Source organism: Bufo bufo, chromosome 2 (assembly GCF_905171765.1).
Source record: "Bufo bufo chromosome 2, aBufBuf1.1, whole genome shotgun sequence".
Lineage (NCBI taxonomy): Eukaryota > Metazoa > Chordata > Amphibia > Anura > Bufonidae > Bufo > Bufo bufo.
In genome coordinates, this window is record NC_053390.1 from 428,250,887 (window position 1) to 428,275,991 (window position 25,105).

Here is a 25,105-nt window from a genome sequence, read left to right on the forward strand (position 1 = left end):
GAGTCTGATCTGAGGTCCTCTGAATGGGGGTCTAATCTGAGGTCCCATTGGGGGTCTGAGCTGAGGTCTGAATGGGGTCTTATAAACATTGGTGGTCTGATTGCGCATTGGTGGTCTGATTGCGGTCTTATTAACACTGGAGGTCTGATCTCAGTTCTAATGGAGGGTCTTATTAACAATGGGGGTTTGAGGTGAGGTCTGATTGTGAGTCTTATTAATACTGGGGATCTGATTAACATTGGGGGTTTGATTTGGGCTCTAAGCTTAGGTCTGATTAACATTAGAGGGTCTGATCAAAAATATTTTTTTCTTACGGTCCTCTTCTAAAACCTAGGTTTAGCTTATGAGCAGGTGCATCTTATAGGGAAAAAAATATGGTAATTTACTACTAATGCATTATGTATTCCATCTCGGTGTATTCTAGCCACTGTCAGCATTATCAGAAAATGACAAGACAACTAACCTTCCGTACATCGTTAAGTCGGTCAAGAATCAACTCTTCACCTGGCAGAACCATTCTTTGCACTAAGGAAACAAAGTGATAAAATACTGTAAGGCTCCATTCACACGTCCGCAACGTGTTTTGCGGATCCACAAAACACGGACAGCGGCAATGTGCGTTCCACATTTTGCTGACCGCACATTGCCGGCACTAATAGAATATGCCTGTTCTTGTCCGGAAGTGCAGGTCCGCAAGTGAATGGGTAGAAGTGAATTGGTCCGCAATTCCGTTCCGCAAAATGCGGAACGAAATTGCGGACGTGTCAATGGACCCTTACTCTGCTAAAAAACAAAAACAAAACACAACAGACGGCTTGGTTTATTGGATTTACAGCGTTGCCAGAAGAAAGGCAGTCAGATTGGCTCCAGAACAGTGTTAACCCTTTAAGGACCCGGACAATTTTCATTTTTGTTTTTCCTCCTAGCATTCCCAGACCCATAAGGTTTATTCTTTTCCATTCACATAACCTTATGTGGGCTTATTTTTGGGGGACAGGTAGTATCTTTTAAAAGCATCATTGAATTCAGTATGCGTTTCACAAAAAAAAAAAAATTCTAAGGTTGACATGACAAGCTGAGGGTTGGTTCACATAACGCTTTATGTCTCCATTTGACATATACATTAAAATTAAAAAAAAGGACACAAAAATGCCGCACACCACGTTCTCCAATCCTGCAGAGTCCAGTGAAAAAAAATAAACAAACTTTTTTTTTTTACAATGGTAAAAAAAAAATCTTTTTTTCAAAGTTTTTTTTTTTCTTTTTAACTAGTCAAACATAATAAAAACCAGATAAATTTGGCATCGCCTTAATTCTACTGAACAACAAAATTAGGCTGGGTTGACATCACGTTTTTCCCATGCATTTAACATACACAAAAAATGTATATGTTAAATGGATGCATCAGACTGATGCCATACACTGGCATCCGTTCACCATAAAAAAAAACACCTTTTCTTTATATCACCATATTTTCAGACCATGCTAAAACCCTTGCTCTCCTATGCCCGAGACACTTGGCGAGCACATGATTGCCGGGTCTAGTAGAGGAAGTGTCGTAGCCGTTTCATCTAATCACTATGCACCTACGAAAGGACAAGTCAGAAGTAGCAATTAACCACTTCAGTCTTCTCCTCAGGGTCCATGGCTGAAACGGACACAACCCACCTCACTGGCTGAACAGAGTTACAAACTCGGCCGGTGACTGGCTGAGAGCTAAATGAGCATTTCTGTGCACTGATATTCAGTGATAAGCAGAGTCCAGCAGGAAACTTAAGGGGTTGTCTGAGTTATTTTTTTGTTCTAACTAACTAGGCAAATGAAAGGACTTTACAATTCACTTACTTTATCTCCAGTTGCTCCTTTCTCAGATTTCACTGAGGGTCACATGACCTGTGATGTCAGCTTCTCTCCCTGCTCTGATGATGTTTCTTACACAAGCCTGAGAGAGCATATACAGTCATGTGAAAAAATTAGGACACCCTTTGAAAGCATGTGGTTTTTTGTAACATTTTTAATAAATGGTTATTTCATCTCCGTTTCAACAATACAGAGAGATTAAAGTAATCCAACTAAACAAAGAAAACTGAAGAAAAGTCTTTTCAAGATCTTCTGTAAATGTCATTCTACAAAAATGCCTATTCTAACTGAGGAAAAAGATAGGACACCCTTGCCCCTAATAGCGAGTGTTACCTCCTTTGGCTGAAATAACTGCAGTGAGACGGTTCTTGTAGCCATCTACCAGTCTTCGACATCGGTCTGAGGAAATTTTACCCCACTCCTCAATGCAGAACTTTTTCAGCTGTGAGATGTTTGAGGGGTTTCTTGCACGTACAGCCCTTTTCAAGTCACCCCACAGCATCTCAATGGGATTCAAATCTGGACTTTGACTTGGCCATTCCAGGACTCTCCATTTCTTCTTTTTCAGCCAATCTTTGGTTGATTTACTAGTATGTTTTGGGTCATTGTCATGTTGCATGGTCCAGTTCCGCTTCAGCTTTAATTTTCTAACTGATGGTCTCACATGTTCTTCAAGCACCTTCTGATACACAGTAGAATTCATTGTGGATTCTATGATGGTGAGCTGACCAGGTCCTGCTGCAGCAAAGCAGCCCCAAACCATGACACTTCCACCTCCATGCTTCACAGTTGGTATGAGGTTCTTTTCTTGGAATGCTGTGTTTGGTTTACGCCAAACATGTCCTCTGCTGTTGTGTCCAAATAATTCAATTTTGGACTCATCTGTCCAAAGAACATTATTCCAGAAGTCCTGGTCTTTGTCAACTTTATCTCTGGCAAATGTCAGTCTGGCCTCGATGTTTCTCTTGGAAAGCAAAGGTTTCCTCCTTGCACACCTCCCATGCAAGTTAAACTTGTACAGTCTCTTTCTGATTGTAGAGGCATGTACTTCTACATCAACAGTAGCCAGAGCCTGCTGTAGTTCTCGAGATGACACTTTAGGGTTTTTGGAGACCTCTTTTAGCATCTTGCGGTCTGCTCTTGGGGTGAACTTGCTGGGGCGACCAGTCCTGGGCATGTTGGCAGTTGTTTTGAAAGCCCTCCACTTGTAGACTATCTTCCGGACAGTGGAATGGCTGATTTCAAAATCTTTTGAGATCTTTTTAAATCCCTTCCCAGACTCATAGGCTGCTACAATCTTTTTTCTGAAGTCCTCTGACAGCTCTTTTGCTCTCACCATGGTGCTCACTCTCACTTCAACAGTCAGGAGCACACCAAACTAAATGTCTGAGGTTTAAATAGGGCAAGCCTCATTCAACATGCAGAGTAACGATCTACTAATTATGTGCACCTGGTGTGAGATCTGAGCCAATTTAAGAGGGAATACATGTGAGGGTGTCCTATCTTTTTCCTCAGTTAGAATAGGCATTTTTGTAGAATGACATTTACAGAAGATCTTGAAAAGACTTTTCTTCAGTTTTCTTTGTTTAGTTGGATTACTTTAATCTCTCTGTATTGTTGAAACGGAGATGAAATAACCATTTATTAAAAATGTTACAAAAAACCACATGCTTTCAAAGGGTGTCCTAATTTTTTCACATGACTGTATGTGCCCGTACACCAGATGTCACTGTGCTGGCCACGGCCCCCTGCACTGCCGGCTGCTGCTTATTGCTCTCTCCCTGGATTCTTGAGGAAAAACATTAACCCCTTCAGCTGCACAGACTCAGGGCTGAAGGCTTTACTGAGTAGCTGCAGGCAACGAGGAGACCAATGCTGGGCACAGGAGCTGACAGAGGAGTTCTGCAGAGCATTGCACAAGAACAGGTAGGGGGAAGATCCTGTGTGTATCAGCAGTGTCATTGTACAGCTGGGACTTGTAGTCCTACAAATACAACATACTGCTGAGTCTCCCAGCAGGCAGACAAGTCACTCAGGGCAGCACTTGTACTCATTCCCTTTGCAGAGCAGGGGGAGGGGCAGAGATTGTTGGTATTGCAGGTAAACAAAGGGCTAGAAGAGAACCAGGGAAATGAGGAAATATAGATTTTTTTTTGCCTAAAACTTGCTTAGCTTAGTTATGTATTGCTGCCCATCAGATTCACAGACAAGAGGCTATATTTTATTTTTTTCATAACTCGGACAACCCCTTTAAGTGTTGAAACAGTAGTGGTAAGAGAGCGACAAAGGTGATCAGGGTTTATTTTGTTTTTATATGCCACTCTGAGCCAAAAGAGGATCTGCCACACCACCCCTCTAGAGTTTAGATTTTTACCTTGTTTGCTGCCCATAAGTACTTCCACTAATCTGAAATTCTCTAGATTTTCCTTCTGGAAAATAAGAAATGGCATCCATTAAGACATTTCTCCACGTACAGATTAAGTAAATATCTCTATGAAGTGATCTCCATGCAATACAACTATTAAACACAAAATACCAGAATGCATAACTATTAGTTAATATAACACATTTAAATTACCATTGGAATAGCTAATTGGTTTTAGAATGGGGCTACAGGCAGACATATCCACAGGATAAAGGCATAAATATTGGTTCAGTGGGTGTCTGACATCAGGAACTCACTACGATCCTGGAAACAGGGAATAAATGCCTCTTGTCTGTGCAAATGGAAAACATGACAACACTCAAGTTCTCAGGATCAGAGAGGGGTCCAGCTGTTGGTTACCCCAACAAACAACAATTTACGGCATATACCATTCATGTGGTCCTTAAAGGGGTTGTACCACGAAAAATGTCCTACATTTTTCAAACCAGCATCTGGATCTGAACACTTTTGTATTTGCATGTAATTAAAAAAATTATAGCTACTGCGTTATTTAAATGGGTTTTCCAGGATTTTAATATTGATGACCTATCCTCAAGATAGGTCATCAATATCAGATCAGGGGGTCCAACACCCGGCACCCCCGCCGATCAGCTGGTTGAAGAGAGGGCCATGCTACATGCCAGCATGGCCTTCTCTTGTTTGTTGTTGCGCTGTCGATGGCGAGCAGGTGTAATAACAAGCCGTCACATTCATTTCTATGGGATGGCTCGTTCCTATACACTTGAATAGGAAGGAGCCGTCCCACTGAAATGAATGGTACGGCTTGTAATTACACCTGCTTACCGCTGCGATGTCGAGCAGGTGAACAATGTTAGAAAGAGGTTGTCATGTAATAGACTATGTATGATTTTCATTTTGTACATTATTTATGGTATAAGCCCTTTAAAAAATGTTCACTGAGGCCACATCTAACCAAATATCATTTTTTTGGACTATAAGACTCACATTTTATATCCTATCTATACAGATTAGAGAGTAATTTCTATGACTGTAGATTGCTTTGTAGAGATTCTGATTTATTCGTTCTGGTAAGTTGACAAGTCGTTTTGGGTTTTAAAGCATGACAAAGCTGAAGGGATAAGGGAGAAACACTGTGGATGGGCACTGATAGAAAGAAGTAGATTACCAGATGACCAAGCTGTAGCAGAACTTCTTGAATGATGCTTTGCACTGTGTTCTCCCGATTCACCGGAATGGATATAAAAGCCACACCCACTCTAGGAATAAAAAATGTCACACATAAGAGAAGGCAGGCAAGCAAGCAATATGGAAGCATTTCATGGAGAATGCCATAAATAGCTTACACAAAGCCCTAGAAATGCACCACTATTTGTAGCAGTCAATGGGAGAAAAACTGATCACCGAGCGTGCATGCTGCAGTCTAGAATGCTTCCAAAAAGTGTAAAAAGGCCTTAGAATGAATCAGTGAAGAGGTCACTTGTACTAATTATACTGAACTGCATCGAGGAGCAGTATGGTTTAACAAATCCAATTCCTCCATTCAGGATCATCTATTGGCCAGAGCAGCAGGCAATTACAAAGAGTGTCTCTGGTTCTGGAAGAACATCTAGACCTTGCATTACACAGACAGCTCATGGATGTTCATGTGTATACAGTAATGTTTTATTTCCACTATGGTGGTGCTGCAGGGAAATGGTGGTGGTCCCAGCAGTGTGACACCCAACAATGAGCTTAGTCAACAGACGTCTTTTCTGGAGGATAGGTGGTCAAATCTAAGTCTCGGAATAGCCCGTTCAAGGTCACTTTTCTCATTATATTCCTACCTTTGAAGGTCAGCTTAGGGCTTATTCACAGACATACTCATAAGGTAGAGAGCTGCAGCAATATTTCCCCTCCACCAAAACCACTCCACGTACCATGGTTGTGGTTTCATAAAGAGGTTCAAGGAAATGTTCCAACACACACAGTGATGGGAAACTAAAATGGCAGAGTCCAATATTCAAATTTCCAGATGGTCAAAGGGACATAGCAATTTCTAGAAATGTGCAGTTCATGTGTCTCTGAATGTTTCATAAATGCCATTCCATAACATACTGCATAACATCTGTGGTGTCTTAGGAGAACAAAAAAAAGTCAATGTGTGAACTGGGACCTAGGATAATTAATAAACTACCAATTAACACCCACAAATAAAATTCCAAGCTTATTCTTTGCTACCTGGATTTGCTTTGGTTAGACCCATGAATAGATATGGAGTGCAAAGAGACTATTTATCACGAGGCACTGTGAGGCGAACATATCACAATCTGGCTTTCTGAAGTCAGTTTTGCTTTGACTTGAGTCGGTGAAAGGTGCACCAAATAAATTCGTACAATGTTTGTTAAATATGTCATCCTCGTAAACTGGGTACTGGTGTACAAACGTGACACATTCCCCCGAGGGTTTACCTTGTGATTTCTGTGTACTTAACCCCTTATACGTGTTCCTACGGCAGTCATTACTGGGCATCATTCTACAGCACCATGTTTGTACGACGGCCTAGAATAAGCGCTGCAGGGTCTCCTGTGCAGCAGACTGCAGGAGTCTGGCTATCGCATGATAGCTGAGCTCCTGCTCTCATGGCCCGAACTGGCAGAAGAACTGATCCAGGCTGTTTTACCCCTTAGATGCCACAGGCAATAGCGACTGCAGCATTTAAGTGGTTTGGAGGAAGGCGGCTCCCTCTGTCAGGCATCAAGACCCCAAAAATGAGAATGTGGGGTGCCAATGCCTTAGCATGGCAGCCTAGGGCCTAATGAAGACCCCCCCAGGTGTGCCCTCACCTCATGCCCCATCAAGCTGTGGCTCTCTGTTGTGGCTTGATAGTGCCAGTCAGTATAGTACTGACAGTATAATAACTAATAATAAATACTAATCTAACCTATAAAAGTATCACACCTGAACACAGTGAACTTTGCATTTGTTCACTTGAAGATAAAAACTTATGGGGCCTCTTAATAAATTTGGCACAGCTCCTGGCTCGCTAATTATGCCATAAATATGGCCTGTGCTATAATCGGTTTCTTTTTTATGCCACTATTGTGAGATAAAATTTTTTTATAAACCTCCGCCTATGTGTTTACTTGAAAGATATATATGGGACGGACAATGGCAAGAAAAACAATGGCCCAAACCATAATTCAGTGCCATAAGCTAGGTAACTGCAAAATAGAGCAGAGATATGAAGTACATTCAGTAATAATGCAGAGGAATAACAAGAGCATAAGAATTGACAACATAGTGCAGAAAGCACAAAAATACAGCTTTCCACAGTCACCACATCCTCCTTGAGATGGTCAATTTATGTGATGACAAATGTCATACTGCTTCCTGTTTTGAAGGGAAAAAAAACACCACGTTCAACCATACCTAATATCCCTACACATTAACATTAGAACGGTGAATGGCACAGGAAGAAGAAGCAGAAGGTCTGAAATAATGAAGTAATAGTTACTGCCGCAGAGAACAAACAGTTATGTAGCAGATCAATGTACTGTAAAACAGCCTTCAGTCTTAAAAAATACAAAGTCAAGGGCATAGCTATAGAGAGGATAAAGAATACAAGTGGATGAGGGCCATGGCTCCTTATTTCATAAGAGGACACATGAACTAGAAATAATGTACATATACATTTTAAATTATGGCCAAGTAGCTAACGGCTGGGTTTCCAAGTTTTCAATCTTTCTGATGTCGTTTTTGGAGCCAAAACCAGGAGTGGATTAAAAAGGTAGTTAGTACCTGTCTTTTATACTCACTCGCCACTTACAATCCCCTGGTTTTGGCTTCAAAAACCTGCATCAGAAAACCTGAACAGGGAAGACCAGCCTTAAAGGGGTTATCCGAGAGTATAAATTGACCCCCCCCCCCATATATGCCGGGCCCCTCACACTAAATATACTTACCTGGCTCCACGCACCGCCGCTGCAGCTTCTCCCCGTGTGCGGATGGGGGTGCAGCCAATGGCCGGCGGGGACAGGGACGAGCATCCCTAGCATCGCGGGTGACGCTAGGGAGGCTTATCCCTGTCTGCCATTGGCTGCCCCCCACCGACACCGGATGTTTTCATCCGCGGACGGGGAGAAGTTGCAGCGGATAAGGGGTTGATCCATCTTACACATTGGTGGCATATAGCTAGGTTATGCCACCAACATCTCTAGAATGGAGGCCACAGATTGAAGAACAGCGGACCACACATGCGCAGCCACCCTCTGTTCATTTCTATGGGAATGACAATGACAAAAACAGCTAAGCTGCACCCACGGCTATTTTTGTAAGTCCCATAAAAATGAATGGGAAGCAACCTGCGCAAATGTGGTCACCGCTCTATTTGCTTCTAAGGGACTGACAGAAATAGCCGGGCCCAAAGAAATTAATGGAGGGCATCTGCACATGTGCAGTCCTCTCTCCTTCCCTTTGCAAGCTCCGTTCTAGAGATAGGTGCAGGTCCCACCTACTAGCGATATGCCACCAATGTATGTTATTGGCCAACCTCTTAAAGCTACGGTACTAAGAAAAAAATAAAAATAAATCACATTTGGTATCTCAGGCACCATCTTACTCAGTTAAACCAAAGCTTTTTGCTGCTACTTTAGCTAAAACTTAGTCACTGCCAACACAAGAGTCAGTAACACAACCTACTTCATCCAGCCAAGATAAACTTTAATGACTTCTCGCTCCTTTGGCTTTGCCCTGATTATCCAAGCTTCAGGTGTGGCCTCTTTGAACACAGAACTCCCTTTGCCATCATCCATAGCTCCATTCCTGTTAATGATGTCATCAGAGTCCAATGTCTGCTGAGTCAATGTCTGAAGTTCATAATCCTGTGGATCATCAGGAATGTAATACGCCCTTAAGGAGGCCTCCTGTAACATGAGGACAAAAACATAAGCTTTGGATTCCATTAAAATCTTACAAGCTGTTTAATGAAAGGACGTAAAGGGCATCGGTCACAGTTTCGTAGCTGAGTTATAATAATGAATGCTCTATTACAACATACTGAGTGAGCAACCAAACCAGAGGCCTGTTTCTCTTGTGTGGCTTGTACAGGACAACAGACAGGAGATGCTGGAGGTTGTGCCTGTATTATGTTCAGGACCTTCTTCCACACCACACGTTCCATATTCTGGACAGTGGGTGAATTAATTGTACACATGATGTGTGCCTGCTAGCATAACTTTTGGGCTTCACAAACCCTCTCCTGGATGTCTACAACAATGACAGGTGACTGAACGTGGTTGTCCAAAATTTTAAAAAAAAATTTGCCATCAGGCACAAATACTTCCGCACACAACCATGCATATTGCTTTTTGCTGGAAAGGGAAGGTCCGGAAATTTACTAGAAAACATGTGTTTTTAGGAATGAGCCACAATTATGTGTTGAACCATATACAAGATGTTGGACTACACTACTGCCCTCTACAGAGATTTCCACTAGACTGGGCCTCAATCAATTCTTTCTGAGCTCTGACTGCTATGGGCACCAAAGCCAGTTTTACTATGACAGTTTTGATGAATAAGGCCAGATAAGCATTAGCCTATACAAACTACACAAGGAAAACCTGGTTCTGTTTTTTGTGGCCCACGATGTAGAAGAGAATGAGTGTAAGGAGATATTCTTCTATCTTTGAATGACTAAAGCCTGTATTGTATGAACGCTTGTTAGCGATCATCTTGCAGTGTCACCAACTGCCCGAAGAACGAGCTCGTTGATTGGGCAATCCAAATCTTTTGACATGTTAAAAAATTATCGTTTGCAGGCGGCAGATCGTGGTGTCTAATAACAATCTACCGCCAGCAAACCACTATACAGCATGGGGACGAGCAATGGCAAAGCGATCACTCCTCCCCATGCTGCGAAAGGAGATCGCTACGTGTAATATCAGCAGTGTCCTCCACTAGCGAGCAGGCTATTGCCAGGAGGGAATGCTTCCCTCCCGACAATGGTCTGAGACATCGGGCTGTGTAATACAGGCTTAAAGCCCCATATTCATTAGTGAATTGTTGGCCGAACACAGAGAATGGCAGGTCTGGCCAACAATACACCAATGTCTATGGGGAAAATTGACTCCCCATATTCAATTCACCTACTCAGATGAACAATTTTTTTAGTTCAATCCTTTTGTTCTACTAAGATAAGCCGCCACCACCAGAGCGTTCAGCTGGGATTATCATGTTGATGACCATATCCTTAGGATTCCCAGGACCCATGCTGATCAGCTGTTTGAGGAGGCCTCCTCTGAGTTTACCAAGCACAGCGCCATCCATTTATTAGTGGCTGTGCTTGGTATCACAGCTCAGCCGATTCACTTCAATGGGATAGAGCTGCACCTAGGCTATGTGACCAATAAATGTGATGTCACAAAGTGCTCAGAGCGCCGCAGCCTATTCATAAAACCAATCAGTGGGGTGTTAGGTGTCAGACCCTTGCCGAACTCATATTGATGACCTATCCTGAGGATGGGTCATCAATACGATAATCCTAGAAAACCCCTTTAAAGACTGGAGCTTCAGCAATGGCTTTGAATCAGACGTCACACGACACATTGGATTGAAAAAAAAAGCTACTAAATTGACATATTCTAAAAGGCCGAGCTCCCTTCCCCCCCCCCCCCCATATATTGCTATACTGAATAATGTACATAGATGAAATTCAGGATTATCACAATTTGAGTTATAGAATATTGCAGATTATTTTATCAAGCCAACATGTGCAAAAACAAAGGCTTGGTGACAGATATTCTTTAGCAATTGCAGGAGAAACGGCTAATAATGAAAATGACGTTTACCACCGCTTCTTCACTTTTTGCAATTCTTGGAACCGAGATTGTCCTGGGCTGACTCCGCTTTACTGCATCATGACCATCATAAATCTTCAAACACTGTTTGCCTAAAAGAAGAAGACATCAAAAGCCATGTAGCCATTCTGATACATAAAGCAGCTCATATGAGACAGTGAAATATAGGCAAAGCTACACACAGATAGCATTTTCTCCTATACCTCTATTATCCAGTATTTTTAAGGATGCATAAACTATATGGTGGGTTTCACACAAGTGTATTCAGTCCCTGACACACACTCCATGTCCCGCCTGAACACTGCTCCCGTCACACCGACGATTTATAAGGCTGTGAAATCTAGTCTGACCACCGCTGTACTAAATTGTATTGATGACATTATGAAACTGGCCTATAATAGAGAGGAAATTCTGTGGCATGTCTACAACGATAAGGGCTGTATTGGACAATATCGCATATCCTACAGGACTGCATTACAAACACACAGGGACTCCATGGGCCACGATATGGGGTCTGTGTACCTAGCTTTACTTATAGGTGAGAACACCATGACTCATGGAGGCACCATACAGCAGTAACCTACGCACTGTCTATAGGTTGATCATACAAATCCATAGATGTCTTTGCCCCTCGCACCAGGTCTGTCCTTTGTGCGTTATAAAGTTAAAGGGGTATTCCGGTTGGTAGAAGTTATCCCCCAGGAGAACAGTACAGCGCTTGGCTATCTCCGGAACTCCCATAGAAATGAATTGCGTGGCCGCACACATGTGCGACCAGACGCTCCAGTCATTTTAGGGGAGCAGCAAGGGGCCTGCAGGGGGTACAGGGTCCCTGTTCTCATGATCAGTGGGGGTCCCAAAGGTGGGACCCCCACCGATCTGATAGTTACCCCCTATTCACAGGATAACTTATACTTACTATCCAGAAATACGCCAATATATTAGGTCATGCCAGGTCTAAAAAAAAGTGGGTGGGGAACGGCTGGCATGCTCATCTAATTCATCATTTTCCTCGCCTGTTTTAGGTGTAGAAAATGGTGTAAATGTAAGCCAGCAAAAAAGCAGTCTTACATTTAGATTGTCGCTGGATTTGCCGAAGTTATGTAGGGGCCAGCGCCTCTTCATAACTTCGGCGGATCCACTGCCAGTGCAGGGGTTAATAAATCACTGTATACTATGTATGTGTTCTGAATAGGAAGACCGGAACAACCTGCTGCCAGAAACCTCTGGAAGTAGCTTATCTTCCCTAGAATAAATGGACCAGGCATGTTGAAAACTGCAGGAACCTTCTCTCTCCTGACATCTGCCGTCAGAGGAGGGTTGGAAGGTCCCCCACAAAAAAAAGACGGCCAGACATTTCCACTAAAATGGGCAGGTTTAACCAACATCAATCTAATGTCCCCATATAGCAGAAGTTATGGCTGTATGTAAATTCAGCTTTCATTTATTATAACGAGCAGGCAATTATTGGGAACAAATGGTCCCTGATAAATGCCTGTTGTGTCAGCAAGTGTAAAGGCGCCAATGATTGGGACAATTATCAGGAAATAACGTTCCTGGAGTAGTAATCCCTCCATCATTCCCGTTAGTCTATTACTCATACAAAGTCCACACCACTTGCACAGATCTTTTTCTAGACCATATGAAAAACTGTGGAGGAGCTCGGTTCAAGGTTCTTGATCAGCTCTCTACAAAACAGATTATGGATAATGATGGGAGGAAACAATCTGAGACAGTGAGAAACAATTATTGTACATTGAAATTCTCCAACTGGCAGAAAAAGCGCTGTGAAAACTGTGTAAAAAAGTAACTACCTTTGGCAAACCTTGGGGAAAAGATTAGGACTTCAATTTCCCCTGATGGCAAATGTAAGGGACTGTTCTGCTAGTCACCACATACATGAAATTGAGGACACCCAACAAAAATATGGTGTGTGCCAAAGTTTATGACTTTTTTTATGCCACAATGGTGGCATAAACACTTTAGTAAAGGCCCCTCATAAGATGCAATATCTATGGCTAACCTTAGGGCCTATTCACACGAGCAATGTTCATGTCCATGTGCTGTCCAAGCACAGAACAGACAGCACTTGGACTGAAGACTGACCCCCAATGGGCCAATTCCCATGTGATACCTTCCACACAGAACATCAGTGCACGCAGAGAAAATCACAGCACTATTTCACTTTGATTTTCACGCTAGGGTCAACTGGTCCGTACACCCCCCCACCCCAAAAAAAAAAAACGGACAGCACACATACACAGTTTGTGTGTGATGTGTTTTTTTCACAAATTGAGACGCTGAAAGAAGAGAAAGCAGGGCATTTGGATAGACGAGAAAAACAGATGACATACAGACAGGAAAATGGAGAAACGGAACACGGTCAGGGACAATACCGGTTCCACGCAGATGGAATATCATCCATGTTTAGTGGACAAGTTTTACAATGCTCGCTTGACTAAGCCACAATTCAGTAGTCCTAGATGATATGAATAATACTGTTAAAGAAACGTCATTAACAGATTTGGTACGGAGCGGAAAAGCCTGGATGGAGAGATTTGTGCGGCAGTCTAATTAAATGGAAATCTGGCGGTTAACCTCCAAGATAGCATGTGGCCCGCATAAGGACAAATCTTCAGTGTTTAATATTTAGCACATAGACAGCAGACATTTGCCAGCTGAAGCTTCTGTGTTTCAAATCGGCACTTAGCATCCATTAATAATGGATGTAAGAGGCCGGGCATCTCCACCGCACAAATAAAATAAAAACTAACTAAACCTGGAAGGGGGGGAATGATCCAGAGCCAAAGTGCACTAAAACACTCCGGAGGAACAGAAAAGCACAGTAGATCAGGTAGAAACGGGAGAATACACCATTAGAATCTAATTTTCTACACAATTGTGGAGTCTCTCCAGGAACCCGCTTTTGCCACCATTAGCATTCTGAACTGAAACCATTTCAGAGCATGAAAGATGGAGCGGCAGCGATCTATAGATCGGCTGTATCTAAAGCACCGGCATCTTCTTTACAGCTATAAATGGAAACTGCTCTTTGCAAGAACATTTACTATGCTTAAAAGGATTTCCGGGCACACACAAAGAAGGTGGAGTGTTCTAGGAAACTAATCCAAGGTCTACTACACATCTTAGCGAGAGCCTTTCCTGTGCCTATTTCCAAATTAGAGTTTCCTTCCACTTCTTATGTACATTTATAGGCACGGGACGATTGTGATTGTAACTAGGTTTTGTTTTTTGAGGGTTAACATTTTGGTTTTATTGGAACTGTGGGAAATCCTGCCCTTCTTTTATTAGACAAGACCTGTCACGTACTTTGGGCAATAAAGCGAATCAGAATAATCAGTTAAAGGGATTATCCCATGACTAATGAAAACAAATCTGACATTGTATTGTACATGGCAACCTCTTGTACTGGACAGGGATCCAGAGATCTCCTCATTCAAACTTATTTCAGACTGGCAGCTCAAAAGGGAGTGTCCTTTCTGCACCAGCTCTCTTCCTGTAAGGGTGGGTCCTCACAATTTGTGTGCCAATTTTTCTGATACTTTCATGAGCAAAAGCCAAAAGTGGATCCAACAAGAAGGAGAAGTTGAAGTCTTTCCTTTATATGTTTCATTCCCTTCCAACTCACTTCTTGCTTTAGCTCTGCCTTGATGCATCTAACAGTTGGTGGCAGTTGAAGGATGCAACTGAGCATTGTCATCCAGCAATGTTACTGAGGTGGCCAGAGAAATAAATAAAAAAAAAAAAAAACAGCAGGTGGCGCTATACAGATCGCAAGGTGGTGGCTGGAGAACCACGGTCCCCATAGAAGTGAGTGGGAGCGTACCACGCGGCACCCGCTCCCATTCATTTCTATGGGGCCGACGGAAATAGCCGAGCCAGCACTCGGCTATTTTCGTTGGCCCCATAGAAAATGAATGGAGGGCGGCTGCACATGCGCAGTGCGCCCTCCTTCACTTGTAGAGACCCGCACCTATAAGGCAATAGGGGAAAATCCTAGCGATATGCCCCCCATTGTCCATGATAGGACAACCCCTTTAATTTTTCTTTCTTCTAATGTGTAGGGACAGTGATGGGAAAGATTTTCCTAATTATTTAGAGAACCTGTACATTTATATGAGAAAACTTGCCCTGAAATATCTGAAAGCTCTGTAGATGATGAGAACATAGTCCTACCACTTTACAAATCACTAGTCAGACCACACTGAGTACTGTGTACAGTTCTGGGCTCCTGTGAACAAGGCAGACATAGCAGAGCTGGAGAGGGTACAGAGGAGGGCAACTAAAGTAATAACTGGAATGGGGCAACTACAGTACCCTGAAAGATTATCAAAATTAGGGTTATTCACGTTAGAAAAAAAGACGACTGAGGCTAGATATAATTAATATGTATAAATATATCAGGGGTCAGTACAGAGATCACTCCCATCATCTATTTATCCCCAGGACTGTGACTGTGACGAGGGGACATCCTCTGCGTCTGGAGGAAAGAAGGTTTGTACACAAACATAGAAAAGGGTTCTTTACGGTAAGAGCAGTGAGACTATGGAACTCTCTGCCTGAGGAGGTGGTGATGGTGAGTACAATAAAGGAATTCAAGAGGGGCCTGGATGTATTTCTGGAGTGTAATAATATTACAGGCTATAGCTACTAGAGAGGGGTCGTTGATCCAGGGAGTTATTCTGATTGCCTGATTGGAGTCGGGAAGGAATTTTTTATTCCCTTAGAGTAAGCAAAATTGGCTTCTACCACAGTTTTTTATTTTGCCTTCCTCTGGACCAACTTGCAGGAGGACAGGCCAAACTGGATGGACAGATATGTCTTTTTTTGGCCTTATGTACTATGTTACTATGTTACATGGCTTAGCAATGCTCATTTAGACAGTACAGAGCACTACTGACTGTGAAGACTACTGGGGTTAATTCTTTTTCCCTCCCTGCTGGATCCTATATATTTCTAGAAATTACCATCAGTAATATGCATATACAAATGCTCTGTCCTCCTGCTTTATTGACACTGATTAGTGTGACCAATGGTCCTGTGCTGACTGCACAATCTGCCCTGCATCTTCCAGCAGCTGGTTAGTTAATCAGCACGCCGGTGTTGATAGAAGAGCTGTTTACATGCTTTATAAGGGTACTTTCACACTAGCGTTTAAGTTTTCCGGTATTGGAGTTCCGTCATGGGGGCTCAATACCGGAAAAAACGCTTCAGTTTTGTCCCCATTCAATGTCAATCGGGACAAAACTGAACTGAACAGAATGGAAAGCTCCAAAATGCCGTTTAGTTGTGTTCCCAGACCGGAGAGCAAACCACAACATGTTGTATTTTGCTCTCCGTCCTGGGATCCGTCCCCCATTGACTTTCAATAAAGCTAATGACTGATCCGTTTTTGCTATGTTAAAGATAATACAACCGGATCAGTTCATAACGGATGCAGACGGTTGTATTATCAGTAACGGAAGCGTTTTTGCTGAACCCTGCCGGATCCATCAAAAACGCTAGTGTGACAGTAGCCTAAGCCAGAACAGTACATTTAGAATTCTTTGAGGTGGAAAAGCTCTTTTTTACTATTAAGGCATATGTTAGGATGTGCCACACAGATGATCACTTGGGGTCCCGATCTCTGTGACCCCCACAGATATCAAGAAGGGGTAGAAGCCTCATTTTCCTTCCATAAAGCTGTAAAAGAACTCCGCTAAATATGAAAGAGTCACATAATTTAACTAGTGCTGCTTCCCTTTCTGAGGATTAGTAAGGATCCTAGAGGTTGGACACCCAATAAATTACAGTAGGTGACATATCCTAGTGATATGTCAACACTTCAACAATTTGGACAACTCCCTTAACCGGAGCCTGACCTGTCAGCATAGGCTTTTCCTAATTTGTTTAGCTCAATTAGGTTACTTTCACACTAGCGCTATTCTTTTCCAGTATTGAAATCTGGTTAAGGGTCTCAATACCGGAAAAAAACGCATCAGTTTTGTCCTAATGCATTCTGAATGGAAAGCAACCCATCCAGTACGCATCAGGATGTCTTCCGTTCCGTCCCTTGTACGGTATTTGACCGGACCACATGCTGCAGTATTTTTTCCAGACAAAATCCCGACACACTACCGCACTTACCGGATTCGGCATTAATTTCCATAGAGATGTATTAATGCCGGATCCGGTACCAAGTATTCTGGAAATTGCCGCGTTGCCGGTTCCAGTTTTCTGGTCTGCGCCTGCACACAGGAGGAGCTCTTTTTGCTTTTGATCTTTGAAAAAAATAAAAAACTGGATCCATTATTCCGGATAATACGGATCTGGAATATCACGGTATATCTGTCTAACAGATTTACGTTTGCATACGGTTTGCTGGTTCCGGCAGGCAGTTCTGTTGCCAAAACTGCCTGCCTGATCTGAACAACGCTAGTGTGAAAGTACCCTTAAAGAGAGACAATCCTGAGGCATTCAGGGAGATCAGCTGATCACACCGGACAGCACAAATCATCCACATAAAACTAAAAGTCACATGATTTAACAGAAGTGAAAGATACAAAAATTATGAATGAATAATAATAAAAAAATTATGAAATTATGCATGGGGAATGCATGTATCTATTAAAACAGACATGTTAGGAGAGGTCACAAGTCGTCTTTAAAAATAAAATCAATTTATAGTTAATACATACTTGAATCCGTGGATGCAGTACTTTCCTTTGTGGATCCTTGTGTTGTTCCATCTGTTTCATTGTCTTCATCTGTCAAAATAAGAATAAATATTTTAATGCTTCTTAGAAGATTTAACTTTTTCCAACTATGTCTTCTACATCAGTTTTTTCGTGGTCTATTGCTTAAAGTAAATGTAGTTCTGCAAGTATCGATATACAAGCACTCGCTAACCGTGTATAAAAGATAAAAAATAAAGAAAACCAGAGATAATTTGGCCATACACATTGGATGTTTGTCAGGGGCATAGGCAAAACATCTAATTTGTATGAGGGCCTTCCAACTCTCCTCTGACAGTACAATGTTCTCCCGAAAGGAAACCTAATGAACCCCATTATAGCCAATGGGATCTGTTAAGCTCTGTTCTTGTTAGTTATGTGCCGAAACCGGAACAGCAGAAGAACGGAAATAGATAGTGCTGATGTGAAAGCAGCCTTAAAAGGGTTTTCCAGGAATTTTAACTGATGACCTTTTCACCGGTGGGGGTCCGACACCCGTGGGCGCTGCAGCCTTCTCGCAGCTTACCAAGCACAGCGCCATACATTGTATAGCGTCTGTGCGCGGTATTTCACTTGAATGGTGCTGAGCTGCTCCTAAGCCACGTGAATCACTCGGCCTAGGAAAAGCAGAGGGAAGGCCGTGGCGCTACTGCAAGCACCACTGCCTTCTCAAACTGCTGATCGGCGGGGGTGTCGGACTCCATCATCATGACCTATCCTAAAGATCAGTATAAAAATCTCATGAAACCACTTTAAATGTATGTGCCAAAAATGTATATTTTACCTTTGAGTTGAAGAAAATAACTATAGCTCAAGTGCACATTCATTGTTGCTAGTATTTATTTAATCCTAGACAACATACATTGGAATTATTCAAGTCTCATCTATTTATAGGTAGAGCACAATGCAGGTAAATCGAATCTGAAGAGGGGGGCTTAAAAACAAGAATACATTAATATCTAAGGCTACTTTCACACTGGCGTTTCTGGGTCCGCCTGTGAGATCCGTTCAGGGCTCTCACAAGCACCCCAAAACGGATCAGTTTAGCCCCGCCTGACGATGCGGAGACAAATGGATCCGTCCTGACTTACAAGGTAAGTAAATGGAGACAGATCCGTTTTCACTGGCACAATATGGTGCAATTGAAAACGGATCCGCCTCCCATTGACTTTCAATGTAAGTCAAAACGGATCAGTTTGCATTATCAAGAACAAAAGTGTTTGCATTATAGGTGCGGATCAGTCTGTGCAGACAACAGACGGATCCGCACCTAACGCAGGTGTGAAAGTAGCCTAAGAGATTAGTGATACAATCACAAAGCTAGGTTTACACACTGCTGCACGCTGCCAAGACCCCACCCATGGTGGCCAATGTGCACACGGTATATTAACCACCTCAGCCCCCAGTGCTTAAACACCCTGAAAGACCAGGCCACTTTTTACACTTCTGACCTACACTACTTTCACCGTTTATTGCTCGGTCATGCAACTTACCACCCAAATGAATTTTACCTCCTTTTCTTCTCACTAATAGAGCTTTCATTTGGTGGTATTTCATTGCTGCTGACATTTTTACTTTTTTTGTTATTAATCGAAATTTAACGATTTTTTTGCAAAAAAATGACATTTTTCACTTTCAGTTGTAAAATTTTGCAAAAAAAAACGACATCCATATAGAAATTTTGCTCTAAATTTATAGTTCTACATGTCTTTGATAAAAAAAAAATGTTTGGGTAGAAAAAAAATGGTTTGGGTAAAAGTTATAGCGTTTACAAACTATGGTACAAAAATGTGAATTTCCGCTTTTTGAAGCAGCTCTGACTTTCTGAGCACCTGTCATGTTTCCTGAGGTTCTACAATGCCCAGACAGTACAAACACCCCACAAATGACCCCATTTCTGAAAGTACACACCCTAAGGTATTCGCTGATGGGCATAGTGAGTTCATAGAACTTTTTATTTTTTGTCACAAGTTAGCGGAAAATGATGATTTTTTTTTTTTTTTTTTTTTTTCTTACAAAGTCTCATATTCCACTAACTTGTGACAAAAAATAAAAAGTTCTATGAACTCACTATGCCCATCAGCGAATACCTTGGGGTCTCTTCTTTCCAAAATGGGGTCACTTGTGGGGTAGTTATACTGCCCTGGCATTCTAGGGGCCCAAATGTGTGGTAAGGAGTTTGAAATCAAATTCAGTGAAAAATGACCTGTGAAATCCGAAAGGTGCTCTTTGGAATATGGGCCCCTTTGCCCACCTAGGCTGCAAAAAAGTGTCACACATCTGGTATCCCCGTACTCAGGAGAAGTTGAGGAATGTGTTTTGGGGTGTCTTTTTACATATACCCATGCTGGGTGAGATAAATATCTTGGTCAAATGACAACTTTGTATAAAAAAATGGGAAAAGTTGTCTTTTGCCAAGATATTTCTCTCACCCAGCATGGGTATATATAAAATGACACCCCAAAACACATTCCCCACCTTCTCCTGAGTACGGAGATACCAGATGTGTGACACTTTTTTGCAGCCTAGGTGGGCAAAGGGGCCCATATTCCAAAGAGCACCTTTCGGATTTCACTCGTCATTTTTTACTGAATTTGATTTCAAACTCCTTACCACACATTTGGGCCCCTAGAATGCCAGGGCAGTATAACTACCCCACAAGTGACCCCATTTTGGAAAGAAGACACCCCAAGGTATTCCGTGAGGGGCATGGCGATTTCCTAGAATTTTTTATTTTTTGTCACAAGTTAGCGGAAAATGATGATTTTTTTTTTTTTTTTTTTTTTCATACAAAGTCTCATATTCCACTAACTTGTGACAAAAAATAAAAACTTCCATGAACTCACTATGCCCATCAGCGAATACCTTGGGGTCTCTTCTTTCCAAAATGGGGTCACTTGTGGGGTAGTTATACTGCCCTGGCATTCTAGGGGCCCAAATGTGTGGTAAGGAGTTTGAAATCAAATTCAGTGAAAAATGACCTGTGAAATCCGAAAGGTGCTCTTTGGAATATGGGCCCCTTTGCCCACCTAGGCTGCAAAAAAGTGTCACACATCTGGTATCCCCGTACTCAGGAGAAGTTGAGGAATGTGTTTTGGGGTGTCTTTTTACATATACCCATGCTGGGTGAGATAAATATCTTGGTCAAATGACAACTTTGTATAAAAAAATGGGAAAAGTTGTCTTTTGCCAAGATATTTCTCTCACCCAGCATGGGTATATATAAAATGACACCCCAAAACACATTCCTCAACTTCTCCTGAGTACGGAGATACCAGATGTGTGACACTTTTTTGCAGCCTAGGTGGGCAAAGGGGCCCATATTCCAAAGAGCACCTTTCGGATTTCACAGGTCATTTTTCACTGAATTTGATTTCAAACTCCTTACCACACATTTGGGCCCCTAGAATGCCAGGGCAGTATAACTACCCCACAAGTGACCCCATTTTGGAAAGAAGAGACCCCAAGGTATTCGCTGATGGGCATAGTGAGTTCATGGAAATTTTTTTTTTTTGTCACAAGTTAGTGGAATAGGAGACTTTGTATGAAAAAAAAAAAAAAAAAAAAAAAAAAAAAAATCATCATTTTCCACTAACTTGTGACAAAAAATAAAAAATTCTAGGAACTTGCCATGCCCCTCACGGAATACCTTGGGGTGTCTTCTTTCCAAAATGGGGTCACTTGTGGGGTAGTTATACTGCCCTGGCATTTTCCAGGGGCCCTAATGTCTGGTAAGTAGGTAAATGACCTGTGAAATCTGAAAGGTGCTCTTTGGAATATGGGCCCCTTTGCCCACCTAGGCTGCAAAAAAGTGTCACACATCTGGTATCTCCGTACTCAGGAGAAGGTGGGGAATGTGTTTTGGGGTGTCATTTTACATATACCCATGCTGGGTGAGAGAAATATCTTGGCAAAAGACAACTTTTCCCATTTTTTTTATACAAAGTTGGCATTTGACCAAGATATTTATCTCACCCAGCATGTGTATATGTAAAATGACACCCCAAAACATATTCCCCAACTTCTGCTGAATACGGAGATACCACATGTGTGACACTTTTTTGCAGCCTAGGTGGGCAAAGGGGCCCAAATTCCTTTTAGGAGGGCATTTTTAGACATTTGGATACCAGACTTCTTCTCACGCTTTGGGGCCCCTAAAATGCCAGGGCAGTATAAATACCCCACATGTGACCCCATTTTGGAAAGAAGACACCCCAAGGTATTCAATGAGGGGCATGGCGAGTTCATTGAAAAAAAAATTTTTTGGCACAAGTTAGCGGAAATTGATTTTTTGGATTTTGTTCTCACAAAGTCTCCCTTTCCGCTAACTTGGGACAAAAATTTCAATCTTTCATGGACTCAATATGCCCCTCAGCGAATACCTTGGGGTGTGTTCTTTCCAAAATGGTGTTATTTGTGGGGTGTTTGTACTGCCCTGGCATTTGAGGGTCTCCGCAATCATTACATGTATGCCCAGCATTAGGAGTTTCTGCTATTCTCCTTATATTGAGCATACGGGTAATGAGATTTTTTTTTTCCGTTCAGCCTCTGGGCTGAAAGAAAAAAATGAACGGCACAGATTTCTTCATTCGCATCGATCAATGTGGATGAAAAAATCTCTGCCAAAAAAAGAAAAAGGAGGGGAAAGGCGTCTGCCAGGACATAGGAGCTCCGCCCAACATCCATACCCACTTCAGCTCGTATGCCCTGGCAAACCAGATTTCTCCATTCACATCAATCGATGTGGATGAATAAATCATTGCCGGGATTTTTTTTTTTTATATATACAAAGTGTTTGCCAAAGTATATGAACACCGCCACCTCCTCAGCTCATATGCCTCGGCAAACATATCTTTTACTGCAGAGGAGAAATCTCGTCTTGCAGCGCCGCATACACCGACTTGCGTGTAATCTGACAGCAGCGCAATGCTTCTGTCCGAATGCACATCAGTGCTGCAGCTGGTTCATCGGTTGGTCCACCTGAAAGGTAAAAAAAACAAAACAAAAAAGAAAAAACCAGGCCGCAAAGCAATAACTTTATTAACTTTAGAACAGAACATATTAACTTTTTTAAACTTTTTTAACTTTTTTACTTACCGGTAATTTTTTTTTTGTTTAGTTTTTTTTACCTTTATAGAACAAACCTCTCCTTCCCCATGGGACAATGTGCAAAGCGCAAATCGCCCAAAGATGTGGCGAAGTACGTTATGCACTTTATCCCAGGTGAAAGGAGAGGTTTGCAGCAGCTGTGAGTGAATGGGCCCTAATAGCCCTGTGTGCCTGTCCTGGTGAGATGTGATCCCTATGCTAGGTGTACCTGTGTGTGGTACTTCCGGAAACACTCTCCATAGCATAGGGCAGGGTGGTCAGCACAGTCAGGACAGAAATAGCGGGTGTCACGCCTTATTCCACTCCTGCTACAGACACGACATCTTTTTCGGGGTGACGGTTGGGTTGAGGTACCAGGAACGACACTGGGGAAATGTCGCTCGTGTAGACGGCTAACTACACTGGTGGATGGGGCCACGGAACCTTCTGGATACAGGAGGTTCTCGATGATCTCTTCCTGGAATTTGAGGAAGGATCGTGTTCTCCCAGCCTTACTGTAGAGAACAAAACTATTGTACAGCGCCAATTGAATCAAATATACAGACACCTTCTTATACCAGCGTCTGGTTCTGCGGGAAACTAAATACGGAGACAACATCTGGTCATTGAAGTCCACCCCTCCCATGAGCGCATTATAGTCGTGGACACAGAGGGGCTTTTCAATGACACGGGTTGCTCGCTCAATTTGGATTGTCGTGTCTGCGTGAATGGAGGAGAGCATGTAAACGTCACGCTTGTCTCTCCATTTCACCGCGAGCAGTTCTTCGTTACACAAGGCAGCCCTCTGCCCCCTTGCAAGACGGGTGGTTACAAGCCGTTGGGGGAAGCCCACGCGACTAGTTCGCGCGGTGCCACAGGCGCAAATCCGTTCTAGAAACAAATGCCTAAAGAGGGCCACACTTGTGTAGAAATTGTCCACATAAAGATGGTACCCCTTGCCGAATAAGGGTGACACCAAGTCCCAGACTGTCTTCCCACTGCTCCCCAGGTAGTCAGGGCAACCGACCGGCTCCAGGGTCTGATCTTTTCCCTCATAGATCCGAAATTTGTGGGTATAGCCTGTGGCCCTTTCACAGAGCTTATACAATTTGACCCCATACCGGGCACGCTTGCTTGGGATGTATTGTTTGAAGCCAAGGCGCCCGGTAAAATGTATTAGGGACTCGTCTACGCAGATGTTTTGCTCAGGGGTATACAAATCTGCAAATTTCAGGTTGAAATGGTCTATGAGGGGCCGAATTTTGTGGAGCCGGTCAAAAGCAGGGTGGCCTCTGGGACGGGAGGTGGTGTTGTCGCTAAAATGCAGAAAACGGAGGATGGTCTCAAATCGTGTCCTGGACATAGCAGCAGAGAACATGGGCATGTGATGAATTGGGTGCGTTGACCAATATGACCGCAATTCATGCTTTTTTGTCAGGCCCATGTTGAGGAGAAGGCCCAGAAAAATTTTAATTTCGGAAACTTGGACTGGTTTCCACCGGAAAGGCTGGGCATAATAGCTTCCCGGGTTTGCGGTTATAAATTGTGTGGCATACCGGTTTGTCTCTGCCACAACTAAGTCCAAGAGCTCCGCAGTCAAGAACAGCTCAAAAAATCCCAGGGCCGAACCGATTTGAGCCGTCTCAACCCGAACTCCAGACTGGGCGGTGAAAGGGGGAACTACTGGTGCGGCTGAAGTTGGTGACTGCCAATCAGGATTTGCCAGCACCTCAGGGACTCTAGGGGCTCTACGGGCCTGTCTGTGCGGTGGCTGCGACGGGGTAACTATTGCACGTGCCACCGTACCAGCTTCAACTGCCCTTCTGGTGCTCGCTACTTCACCAGGTTGTACGGCAGTGCTGGTACTAGGTCCAGGAAGGGCTGCGCTGCTGGTGTATGCCTCACCACGTGATCCGGCAGCGACAGCCCCACTCTGCTGCTCTTGAAGCGGATCCTGCGTAACCTGTGGTCTAGCGACACGGGGCCTGGTACGCCTGGTGCTATCAGGGACCTCCACCTCCTCGTCCGAACTTTGGGTCAGAGAGCCACTGCTTTCTACAGGTTCATATTCTGACCCGCTAGATTCATCAGATGAGGGTTCCCACTCCTCATCCGACTGGGTCAGAATCCTGTAGGCCTCTTCAGAAGAATACCCCCTGTTTGACATTTTGGACTACTAAATT

At 43.0% G+C, this 25,105-nt stretch overlaps 1 protein-coding gene across 1 annotated transcript in view; it reads right to left on the minus strand.

Annotated features, from left to right (window-relative positions):
• Nucleotides 1-25,105, minus strand: part of DGKQ (diacylglycerol kinase theta) — a 144,238-nt gene that overhangs the window by 42,122 nt on the left and 77,011 nt on the right. Inside the window, exons 7-12 of the mRNA XM_040417386.1 lie at nucleotides 17,799-17,867; nucleotides 11,092-11,192; nucleotides 8,945-9,168; nucleotides 5,433-5,523; nucleotides 4,235-4,289; nucleotides 464-525 (exon numbers count right to left, since the gene is read on the minus strand). Of these exons, the coding sequence (XP_040273320.1) occupies nucleotides 464-525; nucleotides 4,235-4,289; nucleotides 5,433-5,523; nucleotides 8,945-9,168; nucleotides 11,092-11,192; nucleotides 17,799-17,867 (602 nt within the window). The remainder of the gene's footprint in view (nucleotides 1-463; nucleotides 526-4,234; nucleotides 4,290-5,432; nucleotides 5,524-8,944; nucleotides 9,169-11,091; nucleotides 11,193-17,798; nucleotides 17,868-25,105) is intronic.